This window comes from Diorhabda carinulata, chromosome 6, assembly GCF_026250575.1.
Source record: "Diorhabda carinulata isolate Delta chromosome 6, icDioCari1.1, whole genome shotgun sequence".
Taxonomy (NCBI): Eukaryota; Metazoa; Arthropoda; class Insecta; order Coleoptera; family Chrysomelidae; genus Diorhabda; species Diorhabda carinulata.
In genome coordinates, this window is record NC_079465.1 from 27,450,726 (window position 1) to 27,473,864 (window position 23,139).

Here is a 23,139-nt window from a genome sequence, read left to right on the forward strand (position 1 = left end):
GTTAAACTTTTTTTACTAATTTACTGACTTTTTATGGGATTTCGGTTAGGATATAAATCATTAAATATATTACACTTTTCTTGTTGACTTCTACGCCTATCACCATATCCTAATATTAATAAAATATCACTTCGTTCTTTTTGAAGACACTTGGGCATAGGTAACATTAGATTTCCGAAAAGCGAAAAATATACAGTGCGATTCCTTTGAAATAACGAAGTATAATTACCACCATAATACCTGCCGTATCACAAGATCCTTGTACACAAAAATTTATAAAAATCGTACTGTTTCTGAGATAATTAAGGCGTTCCATACATAAAACTCACTCTGTATAATCAAGAATAATATAAAAGCTTCGCAAATTGAGTCGTTCTAATCAATAATATTCGATCTTTAGAACAGTATTATATAATTAATATGATAAATTTCTGCACTTAACAGAGAGCCGAAAACTTCCTCTAAACGCATTTCTGTGTATTTAGAGGCATTATATATCAAATTGCTTCGAATATTCGTAAACTTGAAGCTATTTTGAAGCAATTCATTGCGGCTGATAGGAAACTTGAGTGGTTACTATCTCAACGCACATTAGATCCACCAAAACACCGAAGAGATCAATCCACGTAGCAAAGCGTTTGATTGCTTATCTATATGCCGTAACTATGATCAACTCCTAATTTTTATTTACTCATTTTATCATTTATTATATAAAAATTATCGATATTTAATGGCCTAAGAGAGTTACTACTTGTGTTTTGAAATAGGCAAATAAAAACAAATGTTTCAAATTGGATATGGCTTTATTGTTTTTAAGATTAATCTCTATTAAGATCTATATTCTTTTGCATGCGTTTGTACCAATTGTCGGAGCATTTTTCCAAAACTTATGATCTGAACGCATCAACCGTTTTTTCATATGTACGTTCAGAGAAACGTTGATATCTTAATTTATTTTCTATCTGCGGGATTAAGTGAAAAACCATGTTGAACAATTACTTTACAACGGATGACTCATCAATTCGATGTTTTGACTATTCAAAAACGTTTTTACCTCGCATTGTCGTTGTGGAGAATGATTCGTCTCTTGCGATTGGTTTCCTGGATTTTTTCAAACACGATTTACAGTTCTACGTTGCTCTAATGAAACGGTGGAGACATGTCCAGTTATTCCCAAAATTATGCGACCATTTGTTTCGTGCGCAAACCACTGTTGTTGATTTGGGGTCTTGAAAGACCCAAAAAGTCGATTGGTGATGATTTTTTCTAGCTTTTTTCGCACACGAGCTTTTTTTAAGCTATTATCAAATGATGCGGTATCTAACTCGAACAAATATTCTTGACAGCCAAATGTTAATGCGATTTTGAATGTATCTGAATGAAACTAAGTATGTCTAAATCTCACAGTATATCACATGACGATCTTGTAATCCATATTTTTTAGCACATCATCTGCCTAGCGAAACCGGTGGCTCAAGATGGTGCTTCATCACCAAAAGTATCTTTCAACAACTCAAATTGCACTCGTATGACAACATGTCCACCATTAAAAATGTCAAACATTATGATGACAGTGTCAGATTTGACATAATCACATCAGTGTTGCCATATCTCAAAATCAATTCAATTACTAGTTGAAATTTTGCAGTCTTGAAATTTGAATTTCATTTTAGTCATTTTCATGACGTTTTTATTGAATTAAATTACGCAGCCGATGACGCATCTCATCACAAACACCTATTGGAATTTGATCCAAATATATCACAAAACAATTTTTTTCCGTTACCATTGAAATTTATAAAAGAAAAATATAAATGTGGCTCCATTTACTTATGTCTTTGGATTGACATATTTCTCATTTTTATATGCGTAAATGATTTGCAAAAATTCCCTTTTTTTATATTTCTTTCTGTAATCATTCCTCAAAATGAGGGTTGACAACAAATCAATATTATAACTTTAGAAATTTAAATTATTTCCCATCCCCATTTATTTTGCTATTCCGGCAAAATACTACGAAGTTTCACATCAATGAATGCTTTTTGTCGATTTCCCCAAGTGTCGACGCTACCCTACAACTAATTAGTTCTTGAGCAAAACGTGTTGTTGACACTTTTCCGAGGGTAACCGAAAAGAATTTCGACATTGCATCGGTTTAGTCCAGGAGCCAAGCAATTTAATTCGTGTATCCAATCAAATTTGTTATTAAAATGATTAATTCACCGCTGTATCAGTAACCGTTACAGATCAGAAGCTATCCCGTGTTTGCTTAAATCAATATTCTGTGAAGCATGTAGTAAAAGAAAAAAAACAATGACTTGTGACGGTTGTTAAACCAGAAGGTTGTTAAAAAATAATAAAGTTAATTGTGGGCCACGATAAATCAATAAACCTGTATTTCTTAAGGGACGGCCCTACTCGTATGATTTTTTTATACAGCATCATTTTGATGAGGATATACATGATTCAAAATAAAGGCATACAATTATTAAAATATTTATCGCTAGATGGAGTTGTTGAACCTCTCAAAAAATAACGCTGGAGTTAGATACAAGTAAATACATCGGAGCCTATAAAATCTCTTCTCTCTTTAATGTGTATTGTGGTGTATGATTACGTTGAGGTATGAAGCTTACGTCTCATGCCCATTCCGATGATTGATATAAATGAAGACTTACCCCAATCGGGAGTACAGGGTGAAAATTGAACGGCATTTTCTAGATCACATAATCACACACTACATAACAATTTACCATCAAGTTCAATACTTGTAATACAATTATTCTACATGCAATGATATACCTTACCTTTATTTTTGATTATCTATAACTAGTAGAAAACAATTCACGGTTTGTTTAAATGTACAGATTGTTTGCTTACATAAATTCCTAGACGTGCAATAACTAACTTTTAAATGTTTGACAATATTAAGAACATCTTTTTGATTTCTATCAACCTTGTCCTTGCGTGGGTTCAACTTAGTTCATATTGGCTTTTTTTGACCTAACCTAACCACATACTAGTATTTGCTATCTTGCAAGCTTTCAAACATGTGCAACAGCAAACAAATACATGCATACCAATCCGCACAGATTATTCTTCATTAATAAATTGCGTCAACTATGCATTTATTGGATATTCGAGATATACACACCACAAGTATAAACTTCCGAGAAATCAAAATACTCCGGTCTCCATTGTATGGGTTCCTTCTCACGTCGAAATTGATGAAGTAAAAGTCATTGGAATCACGTTACTTCGGGTCTACGTGACATTCAACAAATTACATTGACCAGGTTTGGTATATCCAGGCGGAGTATAAATGGTTTATCTATGGTCAGCTCTACGACATAAAACGTATAAAACCAGATATTTTAAATTTTGTACGTCAAGTAAATATAATGAGCCACAAGCACGTTAACTATAATATAAAAAAGTAATTGGAGAAACCATCAAATAATCACTGTTTTCTTTTCAGTTTCAGATTTTAACTTGAACTCTTGGATTCGATACTATGAGCCTGCGCATTACGATCCAAGTTCATTAGTGTCGCAACATAAACGCGTTCGGAGAAGTTCGGGTAGTGATTCTCGTTATTTTTTACGTTTTGACGTAAGAGGACACCACAGGTAAGATTTCAAAATTTGTTTCAATTATCCGATGATTTGATAGAATGCAGGAAATATGGATAAACCAACCATTCACGTTCATTGTTTTATTAAGAAGGTTTTTCCTTTTATTATACATATTACTTGAAACAAGTGCAGTTACAACTATGGTTCAATTGAAAAATGTTGATGGTTACTTTCAATGTCTTGAGCGTTACTAAATTATTGATGGCTTGGAATTCAGAAACCTCTGGAGAAGTTCGTTCAGTGATATTTTTTGATTATACCTCGTAATTTGAATGAAACTGGAAGATCTTATTGTGTCAGAATCATAGTGACAAGTATTTTTTATTGTGTCAAACACCGAACGGCACCTCTTCATTTGGCAGGATTGGGTTGTGGTTCAATTGAAAAATGTTGATGGTTACATTCAATGTCTTGAGTGTCACAATTTTTGAAGGCATGGAATTCAGAAACCTCTGGAGAAGTTCGTTAAGTGTATTTTTTGAGTATACCTCGTAATTTGAATGAAGCTGGAAGATCTTATTGTGTCAGAATCATAGTGACAAGTATTTTTTATTGTGTCAAACACCGAACGGCACCTCTTCATTTGGCAGGATTGGGTCGTGGTTCAATTGAAAAATTTTGATAGCTACATTCAATATCTTGAGCGCCACTCAATTTTTGATGGCGTGGAATTCAGAAACCTGAATTATTTGAGACAGAGTGTTATGAAATAATAGTCAAAAATCCCCAATCATATTGTTCATAAGTTCATTTTCTGGAATGGTATCCAGATTGATTAACAAAAAAGTAAATAAAATCAGTTTAGAAAAAAAATTGCTAGATAATGTCACTTATAGGTACTGAGACTTATTGTTGGATGAATATTGTATCGAATAAATAATCATACTGATCACCATGCGAATCAAAAAAATATTGTGCCATTGTTATAAGTTCTATTTTCCCTAGCAACGCCTATGGCGAGTATCCTTTTTTTTCACAGTATATTTCCCTTGTCTTTGTCATAACTTTTCATGTCTTCATTTTCTTTATAATGAAGTTTTAACCAAACATTTTTTCAACCAGAATTCAAAAAGTCCATTTTGTGAACTCATATTTTCTAATATGCACCACAGGACTATTATTCATTATTTAAGCTGTAATGGAAAAGAGAACTTTCTTGAAAACTGACTTTCTAAAGCTTATTTCGGAAAGAAAAAAGGCTTGTGTTTGTTTAGAACAGCTGAAATTATACTGCTTTAAAATTATGTGCCTTTTCTTCGGAAAGATCCAGAGTAGGATGATTGTTTTTTCGGTATTCAACAAATTTCTAATATTTAACCAACAACATTCATTGTTATGGCGTTTTGGGGCTCCAATTTCAAAACGATCGCTCAGCGTTCAGCGCTCAAACGTAAATTTCATGACTTTTTTTGCCGTTTGTATAAAAAAAAAATCTTTTCGGTTCAGAATTGTGATGAATATGCACGCGCGTATCGATAACCAATTTACTGTCTTCAGAGACTAAAGGTAAACTAAATGTGTGAGTGTTGGTAAAGTGGTAGTGTTAATAGTTTGTTGGCAATGTTTTTCTCAACTATTCTTATATCTTAAAAAGATATACTACGTCAACTGTTTAAGGTATATGTTACTTTCTTTGTATAAAAATGTGACTCTTGCTAATAACCATGTCGAATAAGGTATGTAGAGAGTTTATTCTTATTTTTCTTCTCCGCAATATTCTTTTATGAATTCGCCGTTCTGTTCTCGACAGTTCCCTTTCATTCTAGTCCCCTACTCTCAGATCTCTATTTATAATCTTCAAATGTAAATTTCTTATTTTGGAATTGATCTTTTTTTACGTGTTCTTCCTGGATGCTTCCATTTCAGAATGAGTTTTGACCACTTCTGGAATACTTTGGACGTGATCTCTAAAACTCTGATTTTCCTAGCGAATTGCATGGAAGGACTTTGCATTCACCTGAAGTCAAAGTGGGCTGGGCAATTTTCTCGGCTGTAATTATTAGTCGGAGTCTCAGTGGATTCCAGCCGGTACTTGAACATGAATTTTTAACGGTTAAATTATTTGTATATTTGCTTCCCGATTGAGTTGAGACAGCAATTCTCAGAACGCCTCATCTCAATCGGAAGCAATTTGTTGTGGGCGTGCCAATCTCCCGATTTGTGCTGTTTCAATTTTTATATATGAGTTTTTTTTAAAGACCCTTCAAAATTTGAGGAAATTGCCGATATATCGCCCGGAAACCGGTATACTCAATGTCACATACATCATTTGTTTTTTAGAACTGTGTGAAACATAACTTTACGTAGATGTTAACAAACTAGTTTGATTTAATATGGACTAGCTCGCTTTTCTTTGACCTGCTGAATTTCTCTACTAATGTATGTAAAATGAAAGTGATACATAGCATGGCATGGACGCAGGTTGTTTCGCCATTAAGTACGAAGGTTACTTTTGAGTTTTTATATATGGCAACACATGATGTGAATTTGTCAAATCTGACATTGTCATCATTTTCAATGGTGAACGTACTCAGAACGTGTGCTATTAGAGTTGTTTATAGATACTTGAAACATTCATTTTGGTCAAAAAATGGAATCAAATCGCGGACATTTTCATACGATGATTTTCCATGACTTTCAACGTGGATTCAACCAACAGCAGTGTCGATCAAATCGCTTCGACTTTTGGTGATCTCTATCCACCGTATTTCGCTAGTTTTCCATATTCAATCGTGATCGCACTTTGCTACAGGATGAAGTTTGAGAAGGTCATCCAAAATCAGGAAAACCAATCGCAGAGGAAGACTGATTCTTTATTACCACAATGCGAGCTTTCACACATCAATTCGAACAAAAACGTTTTTTCTTAATCACCAAGATGGAAAATAGTTGCGAGGTCAACGTTTTTCCACACGGGACGAAGCGTTTAATGCGTTCAAATCACATATTTTGAAATGGAGAATTGGCTTCAAGCTATATTCAGCTATAAATATTTGTTTTTATTTGTCCAACTTAAGTAGCAACCCTCTTCTAAATTTTCATTACCCTCATGACCCAGATGACTTGAGTACGGTCACTCAACGTGCAAACTTGAATCAAAACCTTCTGATTCATACAATGCGTTTTAGAAAAATAAAGTGATGCTACCGCAGTCTTATCAAACAAAAAATAAAATATTACAATCAATAAATGCAAATATATTTTGATGATAAATAAATACGTTATGGATAACCTGCGTGTATCAAAAACGTTTAGTCTTTATAAAATAGATACAACATCGTTTATTTTTATAGCAAATTCAGCAAAATATTTCAACTTTACTGTTTTATCTCACAAAACAAGACAGTAATAATCTCACTTCCTTCATCTGGAAATTGAGCTTATCAAAAATAGACCAGGAATTTCACGGAATACTTATACAATTTTCTCTTTCTCTCATTCAATTTTACTCTAATAATTTTAAGATATGAAGCTTGATCACAAACAACAAATGATTTAAAAATGAGACACTTGAACGAGTGGAAAATCATGTTTCGAATTGCAGAAAATGGAAGATCGTATTATTACAGATCCTGATTTCATTGTGGGATAACTCTGAGACAAAAAATGAGAAATATAAAAAGACGTATAGAGGTCATGGTTAGGGTTTTCTTCAATTGCGATTAACTCCGAATACTGAATATACGTAGAAAGATACCGAAAAGGTAGGATCTAGAAACTTTTTTATAACATTTCTGTAAGAAACAGAAATGCTTCTAGAACGGAGATCAATGTTAGCATAAGTACATTGTCTATAATGAGGAAGGACCAAAAATGTGCATTTATCTGATGGATTATATTTACTCTACTTCTACATATTTGAGTCACTCAGAATTATTTCTTCTCCGCTACTTTCGCGTTTTTTATTCAGAATGAGTCCTTAATTTATATTTCATTAGTCGATACCGCTAGTTCTTGTTATGTACCGTTCTCACGTTTTATTCAAGATTGAAAATTTTGTTTCTCAACTGGTCTAACATATCCGTTATCCTATACGGATATACTATGGATTCGGCTCCAAATCCTTTTCGGAAAATGTGCTTACTCGCCTCAAATTTTGATCCGCAAAATAAAATCAAATAAATTGACCGATCCCAAATAGGTTTTCTTTAGATAACTCTAGATCGATAGTTTATATAAAGAACACTGCTACGAAATTTTAGGTCGTGACCGAAATAAACTTCTCTGTTTATTAGCGGCACACGCTGGAATAAAGATCATATACAATAACTTTTCGTGAAAAGAAAATAAAAGTATGCAGACCTTCTGGAAAGTTCAGGATATGAGTAATAAACTTAATTATAATGTAAAATTATCGCTTGTTGAGTTCGGAATTGAGCAGAAAAAAACCATAAATTATATATAATTTATTATACAAACGAAGTATTCGAAAATTGTAGTGGAGGCGATAAAAAATATGTTGTATCTTTATAAAAACCCTTTGTTTAAATGACTTATGCGACTTTTTGAGTACACATGTAAAACTAGATTGCTTAGAGTGTCATACAATATCCAAATTATTTATTTTTACGTTATATTATACAGTGTAACTTGGAACAAATTCACATCATATCTTCTTTCTAAATTTCTTTAATTCCTTATTTCTTAGACCTTAGATTAATCTTAGATTAATATAAATACGAGTCAGTGTCAATATCATATTTTGATAAAGACTAATTTTAGAACAGAAGAGACCTAAAACCAAGAACATTTAGGTACATTAATATCTTTATATATAATCACAAATCCACAAATCAGTTGGCGCTGCAGTCGGTATCTAGGATATTCATCTATACTGCAACCAAACGGGTGGATCGACTTGATTGAATTTTTCTGAATGCATTCAAGCAGGGGCCTAGATAATTTAAATTAAAAGATTGATGAGAAGTGAGAAGATAATGAAAAATCTTGAACATATGGGGTTTTTAATGGTTTGCTCCGCCATGTTCAAACGGCGACAATATGAAAGTATCGGGCACTTTTTCTGAATATGGCCAGGCAACAAGTTGTATCACCTTTGTCACCAATAAAATTAAATGAAAAATTAATTATGGTGCATCTTTAGTGCATCCAACGGTAGAAGCTCATCTTCTTCTTTTCTTCTTTTATCAGCCATCTTCCATCCACTGCTGGATATAGGCCTCCTCTAGTTTAAACCATCTATCTCTATCTTGAGCTGTATGTATCCAATTTCCTACAATTTTCTTCACATCGTCACTCCATCTTGTTGGCGGCCTGCCTCTACTTCTCTTATTCATTCTTGGCCTCCACTCCAATAGTAAAAGCTCATAATTGTATTCAATTAAGACTATGGTTAAAATGTCATGGACGTCCTCAAGGTGGAAATAAGGCAGAATTAGTTGAGAGGTTAGAATCACAATTTAATGACAAGGAAAACTGCATTTTCTGTTAATATTTGAAAAAAATTTTGACCACTAAAATTAATTGCAAATTTTTTAGGGTAAAGAACGTAATTCGCAACCGTGACTATCTGATTTCATCTTTCATAGTAGAAAAAAAAATTATAATTCTTGTGATGACGATGAAGAAAATGAGTCAAACATTTTAGAGTACAGTACAGCAAAACTTATAAAAAGAGGGAAGGTATAAATTGACAGTAATCATGTTACAGATATTTTTGATTCCATCGCGTCTCTTATTGTTTGAAAAGTCAAATAAAAGCATCATATCACACAAAAACTAGCTACTCTGTCCAGGTTATGATAAATTCTGAAAGTGGTAAAATTTTACGTGGGACTTGTGAATGTAAAGGATCAAGTTGTGCACATGTTGCTGTTCTTTTGCATATTTTATTGGTGCAATGTAAAGAAACTGCTAAACAAAATGTACCATGTACAAGTAAACTTTGTATTTGGAATCAAGGATCCAAGAAAAAAAGGCCAATCAATATAATCAAGACAACGATCATAATAATATCGATATAAATAACTCCAAGAAAAATAATATTGATGACACACGAAATGTAAAACAGGAAAAACAAAAAACATTATACTTTGAACGCTTAAAACACAAATCACAATCACTACACTTGGAACAAGTGTTTAAATGATTTTTCACTGTTGTTTTAATACATTTTTGACGGTATTCCAAACAAGGTTAACTTAACCTAACCAGAGAAAGATTAGCAAAGATCGCACGAGACGGTAAACCAGGGACACGACGACCTTCAGAAAAACCTCCAAAAAGATGGATAGATTCATGGGCATCAACATCTCAAGGATGACAAGTTGGAAACTACAGGCCTAACGTCTACAATACGTTGAAGAAGGAGAAGAAGAACGGGATTGGAATCAAGAGATCTCGAAGGTCAGGAAATAGGGCGTGCAATTCTTTCTCGAGCTGCTGCCATGATAATCAATCAATATTGAATCACTGCCAAAAAAAAATGAATACAAGTAGAACTATCCTTTTTAAGAACTATCAAAAATTGAGTAATTAGTCATTTGTAATACTAATCCACACGTGGTTTACCTTTCCATTCTATGAAAATATGCAATTTCTCATTTAGACTGCAAACTATGCACTGACTATCAACTTCACGTTTTTGTGACATTATATCAAAATCGTAATAATGTGTCGAGTTCCAGACACAACAATTATGGATATCGTAGGGCCCGATACATAAAAATAGCTTCAAAATCACGGGACTTCTCGAATATTACTTCGCAGTACAACTTTCCGATCGTACCGCTTCGACTACTCGACTCAACTGATTCACGTCGTGTAGACGATAATCTGCTTGTTGCTAAGGAATAGAAGTACTGTCTATCTTTCTCGTTTGTCTAGGCATGCACTGCACTTAAAATTACTCATAAATGTAATGTGCGGATTTCAAAATATAATAGCTCTGAAAAATGTGAGTATTTTTTCTTTTACACAGTGCGATCACGGGCCGTATCTTTGACATAACTATTTTACATTTTTTTTTCTATTAATACAAGTTGAAATAGACTGTGAGACATTGTACCCTATTTCGTTTTGCAGCAAAATAATGATGATCGCATACTTTCCAGGCATGTATAGAAAAACTAATCGTATCTTTCCATTTTTCATTGTTGAATTTGAACAATTAATTATTGTTTTCTATCTAACAAGCGTCCCATTCAAAATTAATCCTTTTCACTTTTATCGCCATTATTCAAAAAGAATATCATTTTGAAATAGTATTTTACTGATGTCATGAAAAACTGGACTAAAGCGCAACTAGTAACAATGGAAATTTAATGAAATACGAAGATAATAAAAAAGTTGAAACTCTTTTAGATGCACCAAAAAACAAAGCGTGGAAATATTATATCCGATTGTATTCATTATGGCGCCTCCACTTGTAGCCTGTTGAAATATATCAGCACATTTTACGAGTTATAAACAGAAAAATTTACAAGGTATTTTCAATATTCATTTTCTCAAACCCAAATAAATTATTCAACAAACGGATAAAAACATATCATTAGAAAGAAAAGTATATTTAACTTCTGTATTGAAACTTTCAATTACTAAACGTGAAAGCCTACTACCTAAATTTAACTCTGGCAGGGAAAAAATCTAATTGGCAATGAAAAGTTGTTGAATGGACACCAATGCAAACGATCAAGAATACAAATAAAACTTAACATCCAGTCAAAACAAAAATATTAAGATGTTGGAAATTCAAAGCAACACCTTGATAAACTCCAAAAACTTATTAACTGGTTTTAGAGATATCAAGTCATGGACCTCCTGGGTTTATAGTGCTAGACTATGCATAGTGTCAATAAACGTTTCACCCTCTATTTTCAGCTCTTCATGGAATTTGGGTAACCCATACGCAAAGTCCAATTTTGGCACACTCTCTCCAACATTTCGGTCGCTATTTCACGAATAAATGCTTCAATATTGGCTTCCAGTATGTAAATCAATGCTGGTTTATCCCTGTAGACATTAGCCTTCACATGGCCCCACAAGAAATAGTCCAAAAGCGTTAAATCACACGATCTAGCCGGCCAATTGATGAGCCCCAAACGTAAAAGTACACCGAAGGCGGCTTTCAATTTGGCCATTGTTTCGTATGCCGTGTGGCATGTGGCACCGCCTTGTTGAAACTATATGACAGACATATCCAAGTCTTCCATTTTGGGCAAAAAAAATCGTCAATCATCAGACTCTCGCCATTCACAGTAATGTTCCGGCCATCGTCGCATTCGAAGAAGTACGGCCGGATGATGCCACCGGCCCATAATCCACACCAAACAGTGATTTTTTCGGGAAGCATTGCATGCTTCTGGCTGATCTTCACGCCAGATGCGGCAATTTTGCTTTTTGACGTATCCATTTGACCAGAAATGAGCTTCACCAAATAATAGATGTTGTGGGAGATCGTGTGGCTTCAATTCTTGCACCAAAGGTATTTTATAAGGTTTTAGAGCCAAATCCTCTCGCAAAATTTTCCACGTAGTGCAGTAACAGAGGCGAATGGCGGCGAATCGGACATTTCGCAGTCATCAGTAACACAGCCGCAATATTTTCTTCGGACCTCACTGTACGTTTACCTGTTAGTGGTTTAATGTCCAATAGTGCAAACTGAGTTCAAAAGTTATTCACAAGAACGAATAGTTTCCTCAGTAGGCCGACCAAACGGCCCATATATTGGAAGAAGAGAGCGATGCACTCTCTTAACCTAGCATAAATTTTGATAGTAAAATTCAATAATTTGCAAGCGTTGTTCGTTCGTAAGTCAATTCATGATTAAATTATAAACCAAACTGAAAAAGTTTGACAATGATACAAGACACGAATCACGCGTTATCTGTCAAAAATAGTGTTGCCAAAAAGATACCAGCAAAAAATCACTCGTTATAAGATAAAAGAAGCGATTACTGCACATATTTCTTAAAATGTGTTTGAAAAAACATATGATTTGTATATATCTGATTGCTACCAACACGTAACAGAATATTTTGGTTTTTGTGTATGTAATCCACATTAAGAATGAAGAAGATATATAACACACAATATTCGTGGGTATATTGCAAGCAATGAAACGGATTTCTATCGTAATAATAGCCAATAAATTTTGAAATGGGGCAATTTACGAAATATCTCTTGAAATAAAACATTTGTGCCATATGGGTCTATGATACCTTTATATTCCGAAACCAAACGATTCAAAGAGAACGTTTGATATAGTCAAAGCATTATTTTTCTTTGAACAACTCTTATCTACCTGCATTTTGAGTATGAATTTAATACTAAATACAATCCGTATGCTGGCTAATCGTTAGAATACAGTATAAAGCCTCTATGTTTAAAAATGTTACAGTTCATTATAACAGTTATCATAACATACATGATTATCATCTTATTTTTCAAAAATATAATTCTTTCTTCGTTCTGTATACGACATTTTAACTCTATTCACCTCCTTTTAACTATGTAATGTGTATTTCCGTTGGGGCACAATGCTATTAAATGTATTTAATCACCACGCGTTACTCGATTTGAACAAATTTGATATTGAGACTCTTGAGTTTCTAGCGTAATCTATACAAAATGTTACATTTTGACTTGATAAGTATTTTGATTTAAGAATGGGTTAGAGGCGAAATTTATTTTCAAATATTACAATTGCTAAATTGTTTTCTTCTATCTCTCTTCATCAGCTTTGTCTATGAGCAATTACTTCTTCGCGAACGTCTGTTTAAAATGATCTCTCAGTCTACATAAGTTTTTGTATGTTTTCCACATTTCTACAAAAAATATTCCGTAATACAAATTTTTTTATTTGTTTTTTATCTCTTGATAACTTTTTCATCGTTGTTTCGACATCAGTTAAACTGAGATATTGGGATGATGTGAACTTCTTCATCAGCCGTTATGCATCCCCTTTGGGATATTGGCTTTCATAATATTTTCCAAATTATTCCATCAAGCCAGCGTTTTTAGGGGTTTCCTGCTTTTCTTCTAGTTTTTCTTGGTGATCTTTCATGAATTATAATTATATTGGCTGCTTGTTAACAAAACAAATTCCTATACTTAAAGAAATTGGCCTAGACCTACAAGAGGTTACAAAATATTGTTTTTCTTGATTTAGGTTTTATCTTAGGTAACGCAAATGGTCTCGTATGGTGAACTGGTTGGAAATCGCTTCATAGTCAATAGACTGAGCCAAAGCATCGCTTTAGTGAAGAACCCATGAATTGTATTTTCACTGTTCGCATGCTTTCTTTTACATAGTTTCGGAAGAACGTAGGTAATAATATATATTTTGACCCTCAGAACCCCAGAGATTTTTTGGCTCTCGATGAAGATTGGATTTTTGAAGATATATATGACAAGTTACAGATAAACACACAATTCATGATAAAATCAATAACAATGACGTTTATGCAAATTTGAAGCAAAAATTAACGTGATCATATGTAGTAGAGTTCACAAAACAACCTTGACCTCACTGTTTCAAAAAAATACTATTCTAATCCTGATAAACTAGCGAAAACAATCACTGATAAGAGAAGTAAGAATATTACGAGTAGTCAAAGCTGATTCCGATCACTATATGATAATAGCAACGATTAAACAAAAAATATTGTATTCGAATACAAAATGGAACACGGAAAATTGATTGAATAGAAAAAAGAGATAAGAATACATGGAAAAAATAGAGAATTTTTCAAATCAAAACGAAAAAGATGAAAACGTGGATAAAGGATGTAAAAATATTTGAAAATATCTACTGAAATCAGTGAAAAAATAAGGAAAAGAAGAGAGAGGACCAAAAAAAGAGTAATATAATGAGGAAGGCCAATAAAATGTGAAGATAAAGGATGTAGCGGCGGCGACAGGACAGCTGGAAACACCTTATGAATTAAATTAAAATAAAAATTAAACAATCTAAAACTATTCCTGGACACGATTATCCAAATTAATATTTATTGCTAAGAACAATGAAAAAAGTTTCAGCAACAAATAAATTTATTGATAAAATAATAAATGCACGTAAAATGCGTATCCAAAAGAGTACAACGAACAAAAGTATAAATTAAAAACAACTCAGATGTGTCTACAAATTAAAGATAAGGATGGAGCTTATCTATGGAAATCCGGGATGGTTGCAGCTCTCAACCGGATTCCCAGATGTTGTTGAGGTTGGGTTTGTAGTCTGGTGGTTCTTATGGAAACTCCCAAACCACAATAAATTTACTAATATTAATCGATTCGAAGTGTAGATAGGTAGAGGGAGAATTCGAATCAATTTCGAGGCTTTATTGAATTCCTCGGATGGAGTGGGAGGTCGATAATAAATTAATTTCTTCAAAAACTCAAAAAGTTGGAATAATTAAATCCGAAGTGACTACTGTGACTAAGTGAACAAAGAAATATTCAAAATGTTTGAAGAAAAACGTAGTCGAATGGCATGTTTTTTTGGTTATCTGAAATATTGGAATTTTACGTTAATTTTATTAGATTATTCGAGACAAATCTAAGTAAAAAATGAAAACTGCTGTTGTCTCTCGATTATTTTCAAATACATGCATAAAATCAAAAAATGTGTCACGTCACATCAGGAGGGAGGATTATAAAAATGTGACAATCTGGGACAAGGACGGTGGGAGCGATTCAAAAGTCCTGAAATTCTTGTGACGTATATTACGGATAGCCCTAACAACCTTGAAACAAATATTGTTTTGGAAAATTGACCAATACATTTTTTTAAATTCGAAAATAACTATGCGAGAAATTGATTATTGAACCACAATAATTGCACATACATTTGCGTGTTTTTATTTGTTATTTTCTTCATTTCAATCAGATTCTTGGACTATTTTATTTTGTTTGTTATTTTGATTTATTTCTATCCCTTCCTACTCCCATCTCAATTCTCATTTTCAATCATTGATAGCAACTGAAATATTAGTTTCAGAGGTTTCCTTATAATTACTTCAATTAATTCTAATTAATTCTATATTTCGAGTTTCCTCCATGTATAGATCGAAACTAGAATATCTTTGGATATTTGAGTTCCCTATTTAATAGTAATTTGGATGATGGATGATGAAATTTACAAGTTTTATAGACGATTTATAGGATATTTCACACGCAATCGGTTCTCAATTCAATTTAATTCGATAGGCTAAAAACTTTTTGGAATTATAGTCGTAAACATAAAATTTCTTATTAAAAATGGCTTTGAATCAAGACTTTTTTCTCATTAAAAATAATCACAATCTCTACTGACAAAGGCTTGAATTTGATTGGACTATTCAGGGAATTTAATATTTTTTAATTGGACTCGCCACTTCTTTTTCAATTACCATAATTTCGTTTTTACTCAAATTTGTAAGGGTCGAGTTACTTTTTAAATGACGAATTATTTTTTATCTTTCAAATTACGAGGAAAAAAAGATTTAGTTTTTTGTAGATCAAAGAGGACGCTTATAAATTTGAAATTTCACTTTATCCACGTAAAAAAGTTTCTACATATGTGCTACATGCTAGAAGTGTCATTCTTCATTGGAAATTAAAGAAAAAGAATCATCATTCCGTACAGGTTTTCACAGCAAGACCCGAACAGAATTTGGAAATAATGTGATGAAAAGAAAAGACTAAGAACTGATCCACACGGAGAATAATTAGAGAAAGATGGAATAAAGAGACAATGAGGATTCGGGAGTCATCCCGTGTCTAGAATACCTTGCGCGGTCCAATCCCACAAGGGATATACAGTCATACGTATACATTCCACAACTTGAACATGGCATGTAAAATGACATTAAATTCTTTTCCAGTTAAGTAGTTAGAAGTGTCATTTTTAAACTAAAATTAAGAAAAAAAATCATCATTCCGTGCAGGATTTTACTGAAAAACTCTAAAAGAATAGGGGACCACGCGAGGAAAAGAAAAGACTAAAGTCTGGACCGCCTAGACAATAATTAGAGAAATGTGGAAAAAAGAGACAATGAGGAATGTATAGCCATGCAAAAACATGTAAAATTACATCAAATTTTTTATCAGTAAAGTAGATATTAGAAGTCTCATGCTCTAAGATTCTTGAGTGAGGATATTCGTCTTTTTCCTGGGCCTCTTCTTCCAATAGTTTGTCCTGCGGGATTGTTTGGACATAACTGCAATTTCGCATTCTCTCACAGCACTCTAGTTTGCGAGTTATTTTTTCATTCTGCTGGGGACTTCTTCATTTGTTACCTTTGTGTTACAGAGAAGATAATCTTAAGTATGCGTCTATATAGCCACATTTCGAATACTTCTAATTTGTTGCTCATATCTTGACAAACATGGATAAAAATCTTGACAAAATTGGTGTGAGAAAAACAGTGATTACCAGCTAAAAACTTCGAACAACTTATTAACATTAATATCCAATAAAAGGCTTTTCTTCGCATTGGGCTTATTTTAACTACTTTTTATGATAGATATATTTTGCAAACGTCCAAAAAAGTGTTTCGATAACCTACAACTCCATTATTATTTGTTAGTTGAATGTATTAAATGTATCCAAAATATTTTCTCATCGTCTCCAGTTAGTTTCGAAGTATACTTGGTCTCTTACAATGTATGAAACTTTAATATACATCTTCTTGCTTAAACCAACATGTAAACCACAGTAAATTATGTACTGCGGAGTGCATACAATTTAAATTATGTTGATACAGCTCTGGTGGAAAGTTACATATTAGTCACATATGGAGAACTGTGTATTAACATGTAGCATTGGATTTAAGTTGATAATGAGATACTGTATTCTGTGCAACATTTACAATAATTATTTACGGTAAAATACGATAATTATCTGCGGAATAACGTTGACAAACATTCTATAATTGATATTGATAATGACAAAGATAAATATCTAGGAACCAATAAACCAACTAGAAGGGATAAGAAATGTATTGTGGCTTTCTTAAATTAAGTTCAAACAATTAATTCAATATTCGACAAGTGCTTTTTTTCCCTTTAAACAACTTTTTCTATTTAGTATACAAGTTTTCAAGACAGGACTAATAAAAATCAAATTGTTTTAAGTGAAATATATCGAGATGGCATTTTTTCCATAATATCCTAGGGAATTAATGGAAATCCAAGGGTGCCTTATCGTCCAAGCATGATGTTCTTTAACTTATGAAGATGTACATCAAAGGTTTGTCCAGATTTCAGCACATCAAAATGAACAATTTCGCGTATATTCCACCAATCACACAGAAGCGCCTTTTTCAGGTTTAAACTCCGCACGGCATTCGATCATTTGAGTGCGACGGTCCCTTTTCATTTGGACAATTAACAAAATCGTAAAAAGTATCGTTGGGAGCTTTTTCAAGATTAGCGTGGCACGAAAATTACGAGGAAAAAATATACATCTAAATGTCTTATCAAAATTTGTAAACCACTGCACATTATTTAGAGGACATAGTTTATTTGTGCATTATAGAATTTATGTTGAGTTCTTGGAAAAAAGTTTGTAACAGACAAAGACTCTTCTGGAAAAGTAGAACCAGAGTAAATCTGCTGAATGTATCAACCTAAGTAAGAACAATCTACGAATACTAAAAGGGGTTCTATCGGCGCGCTGTCGGTTCAACAACCACCTGAAGATTATGGGACGTATAGATTTTGTTGCACAGAGGACGAAACCTCTATCCACATTCTCTCGAAGTGTGACAATGAATTAGAAGACGCAGATCTCTGGCAATTGAAGTCATCTCACATTCTAGATTTTTTAAAAAGAGTGGGATTGATGGATGAGCTGTAAGCACTGGGTTCAGTATCGTAGCAAAAAGGGAGACACAATAGATCCTTTGGGTCGCAGTTTATAGGAGACCCCAATCCATACATACATATAATAACTACAAGGTTTGTGAATATAGGAAAACATTGAGATTAACTGGTCTAGAAAAGGAACTTGCAGAGCTTCAATTTTTGTGGACAAATTAATGCAAAATCTGTTGTTTAATCGCTTGTTGAAGGGGAAGTAAGATTGACTTTGTGTTAGTTTTGACCGTATTGTCATTTTCTTTATTATAGTTAATTTAAAATAGATTAAATCTAAAGGCAACGGACGACCTATGACCATTATTAATTGCGGACTTGCCACAATCAAAACAAGAAGTGCATGCTGCTCTTAATGAATTCCAATATACGAGTACAACTACCAGAAAGAATTTATTTTTAATAGTCAACATTCAATATTATAATTTTTTTTTGTAAACAGTTTCTATTTACAAAACAACTAAACTCTTGATCAGAATATCTTCGAACAAATATTAGTTTTTGTCAAAACACTAAAACTGTGTAAGTATCTGTCACTAGAACAAACTCGACATAAAAATACTCGACAATATTCGAAAAAACCAAAATTTTTTGGGTTTCTCAATTCGTATCATACTTCTGTTGCCACTGGTGGCTTTTGATCAAACCTCTGGAATTTTTGAGTTCGTAACAATCGACTTTTCTTTTTAAAAATGAAAATCTTCCAAGAAATCTTCTGAGTATGTTACACATTGTTATTAAAGCTTATGGTTGTTATTTGGATCCATTATTATAACATAAATATTCAATATAAATCACGAAATTCATCATTCCAGCCAGAAATTTATAAATTTTCATAGAAAAATGTCATTTTTGAATTATGAGAGTTCTCACCCTGAGATCGTGGGGTATTAAATTAATCAAAAACATATATTAATTAACTACACAAACTGCCGAAAGAGTAAAATGTATCAACTTTTGTATCTAGTTGTTCAATCGCTACTCAGTCTTCCCCTCTCTAGGACTACCAAAACGGACAGGTCCGGCATGGCCCTAAATGATAAGTATGTTGTAAAATACTTTTTTAACTATGAAATGTACGAGATACTTTGTTAAACTTGTTTTGGATAAATCTCCTGTGCATATCTTCAATTTTTTATTCTAATGATTGTTATTTGCCTATGACAAACTTTTTTTAAAGATAACATAGACTGCAATAGTTTTATATTTTCAACTCATAAAACTCTATCAAACTAGATATTCTCATGCAAGTAACAAATAACTTTTTTTCACTGAATTGTTTTATAAATATCATATAACTTATGTTTGAGGAATATTATTGGTTTTTAAGGTTGATTTGGAGTACGTATTAGCTCATTATAAGTATCAGTGATCGATGTATGTTTCATAAACGTTTATTCTAATTAATTTCCAAGCTTAGCATTATTGTTTTTAAGAAGCTTAAAAAACGTTAAAGACATATAATAGGTCCACAAGTATCGTTGTTGGCATCGTTTTTGCATAGAAGCTGCTTTCTTTTTAAGAGATCTATGAGATGTTTTATATTGAATATCCAACTATTCTTATAACCTTCAAAAGATTCGATGGGAATAGATGAATTATAAAATTTTATCCTAACCATTATAGAGAAGTTTTTAAATACAATTTCCTTCATACTAAGAATGAATTTGCAGAAAATTCTTCCAGTTTCTCTAGGTACGATAAACTATAATTTATTATTCTACGGAACAAATAAAATTTAATTCAGTTGTACCTGTTATCTCGTAAAAGTAGGTTAATACTATTAAACTTGTATGGCTTCTTGTTATTTATTTATTAGGTTATTGTGGCTATTTAATTACGTATGTGAACCATATATTAATAGTATTAGATCGCTTGCTAGGATATATCAGCACAAATTATAATTTATACTTCATCTATTCTTATTGAAAAGAATGAAAAAAGTATCTACGAATTGTGTATTGAACACTTCTTGTTCAAGAAACGCTTAATTAATCTTTATGCTGGAAGTGAAGACGGCTTTGTACCAAACGTATTGAATTGCCCATTACTTTCCATTCATTAATGCTATTAATTGGATATGGTATACTTCTAGTAAAACTACCAAACATCATCTTTGAATCCTTTTGCCTAAGTCGTAAGCACGCCGAGCACGACCTTCACCTACCTACTCCACGTTCAGAATTAGTTAAGGGCTCAGTATTTTACAAAGCATAAAAAATGCACAATCATTTGACAATCGAAATCAAGACAAAATCTTTTTTCCCGCATTCTGCAATAATTTGAGGGCATATTTATTGGAAAGTGCTTTCTACTCTGTAAACGACTTCTATTCTAATAATATTTAATTATTTATACTTATACTAATTATCACCTATTACTATTACCTATAATTTTTTTTTCTTCTGTATATTGAAATTTTATTTTATTTGTATCCTTATTTAGTTATTTCTATGTTTGTTTTTCAGTTTTTACAAGCTTCTGTTTACAAATTATAACGATTTTTTGCCAATAAACCATTTTTCACTGTTTCATAACTTTCATAACGCGAAAACAAACACATGGTTAAAATTTTTCGGCTCACACTTTATGTGAAAGTTCTACTGTTTTCAACTAATTTCGTCTACATCGACCGATTAAAAACAAATCAGTTGATTGAGAGACTCACGTACTTTCGATGAAAACGTAATAAATTTCAAATGGTAATTTACTTTTTCCATTCCGGCAAAGTTTGAAAAGTTGTAGTAAACACCGGAAGTTCATTTGGAGAAAACGACAAAAACTATAGATACGAATGATTTATGTTCCCACAAAATGCATTTGGACCATTATGTTGACTGGTTCTAGAGAGACTGTATAGGCATGATATATTACAATAGTTGAAGTGAAGTTTCATGAGGTGCAGGTGTTTACAATAATATTGACATGTTTAAACAATGATGATAAGAAAATGAAATATGTACATATTTGTTAGCTTTGTCATAATATCTTTGTAACATCATCTATGCAAAACAAACATGATAATCTAGTTTTTCAATACTATTTTGCAGTGTGATATTTCTTATATAGTTTGGATGAACACAAAATTTACCATCTCTACTAAAAAAACCTCATCTATCTCTGGCGGTGGAACCAGAGTTCAGGCGTTCGCAGGATCTAACTAAACAGCTTTCGTTTCAATTTCTTCATCTCTTTCGATTCACCTCCAGCATTCGCGAACCTACGCTGTCGCTCAATCCATCCCAGATAAAAGCATATTTTCAGGAGTCAATTCTTAGGCTGCGGCTTTCCAGGTACGGCGAAGCATCCAGAAGTGATAGTATATATAGAAAATATTTGCTTTGCTTTATCGTTTACTTCTATGTAGGTTGTCAAGTCCGTGAAATTTGCTTGTTCAAAACTCTGAAGCAATTTATTGAAGTATCCATGTCCCAACAGTATCTGGATCACATAGTGGAGGAGACTCGTCTAGGTATCTACCCGCGGGATAAGAAAATGAGACTATATTCTAGCATCAGCTATACCTTGAATCCATGAACAAATTATGTGTCGAAAACTGATGTGGTACTTTGAACAAAAGTAACAAAAGCTCCACGAAAGCTAACATGGTACGTAATATGACACATAAATAACGATTGATAATGACAATGGCTAGTCTTGATTTTAAAACTTTTCATAGCTGCTCGTTATTCTTATTTAGTACAGTTGATACAATATATTATTATATGACATAAAATTGTCGATTCAATTAGTTATTTATATAGTTTCAAAATCAATTCAATAAGAGATTCATCTTATTTTTCTACACCCGGTCCTGGTAAAAAATCAAATGAGCTTTGTAAACAATATAGTAAATTAAAATTTATAGCAAATTTCACAATCTCGATGTATATTAATGTAGAAGATTTGCTTAGTGATATCCTTACTCAGGAACTCTACATATGTAGAGAAAAAGTATGTGAAGTTCCTCATGACTCAACCTGTATACAAAAAGAAATGTATTTTACATGAAGAAAGCGTACTTCATCTGTTGTCAGTAAAGATTCAATGCCTCTACTTAATCTTATGACAATTATAATTTTCATCAAACAAATAACAAATTCACGACTTGCCAAATAAAATTTTATCTAAAACTGCGCCAACGAAAGAAGTCTCTTGGTGGATTAACCCCATGGAAAAGAGACAACGTCGGTTTTACCCATTGCGTTTATTTATAAAATTTTCGCCACCATAAATCGTTTTCTGTATTTTTTCACATCAAATCAATCTGATATTTTAATATTTCCTCAGCTTAAATCTCATGAATTTTCTATGATTACTGGAAAGAAAGACATAACTTTTGAATGAATTATTTATCGCTTCATTATTTCCGTTATTTAATTTAAGACAGAAATAACGATTTTCTTTCTATGAATTTGCTTTTCGCACGTTTTTGTTACAATCAATTTCAATTTATTTAAAAAATCATCTCATTATTCGTCCGAGATGAATAATTTCGAATGTTTTATTCATACCTTTCCAAACGGCGTTCTATGTTTTATATGCAAATCTTTTGTTTTTTATGTCATCATCGCCAAGGAAAATATGGAGAAAAAAATGTTGATTGAACGAGTTTTTTTTACGTCGACTCAATTCGTTAAAAGCTCTTATTAGAACAGGGTCGATAATTGTTTAAACCAAACTAAAT

General features: G+C 32.6%; 1 protein-coding gene across 1 annotated transcript in view; it reads left to right on the plus strand.

The window, feature by feature from the left end:
• The window catches only part of LOC130895269 (disintegrin and metalloproteinase domain-containing protein 10-like), a 226,273-nt gene that overhangs the window by 60,102 nt on the left and 143,032 nt on the right, over positions 1–23,139 (plus strand). Inside the window, exon 2 of the mRNA XM_057802492.1 lies at positions 3,479–3,629. Coding sequence (XP_057658475.1) covers positions 3,479–3,629 — 151 coding nt within the window. The remainder of the gene's footprint in view (positions 1–3,478; positions 3,630–23,139) is intronic.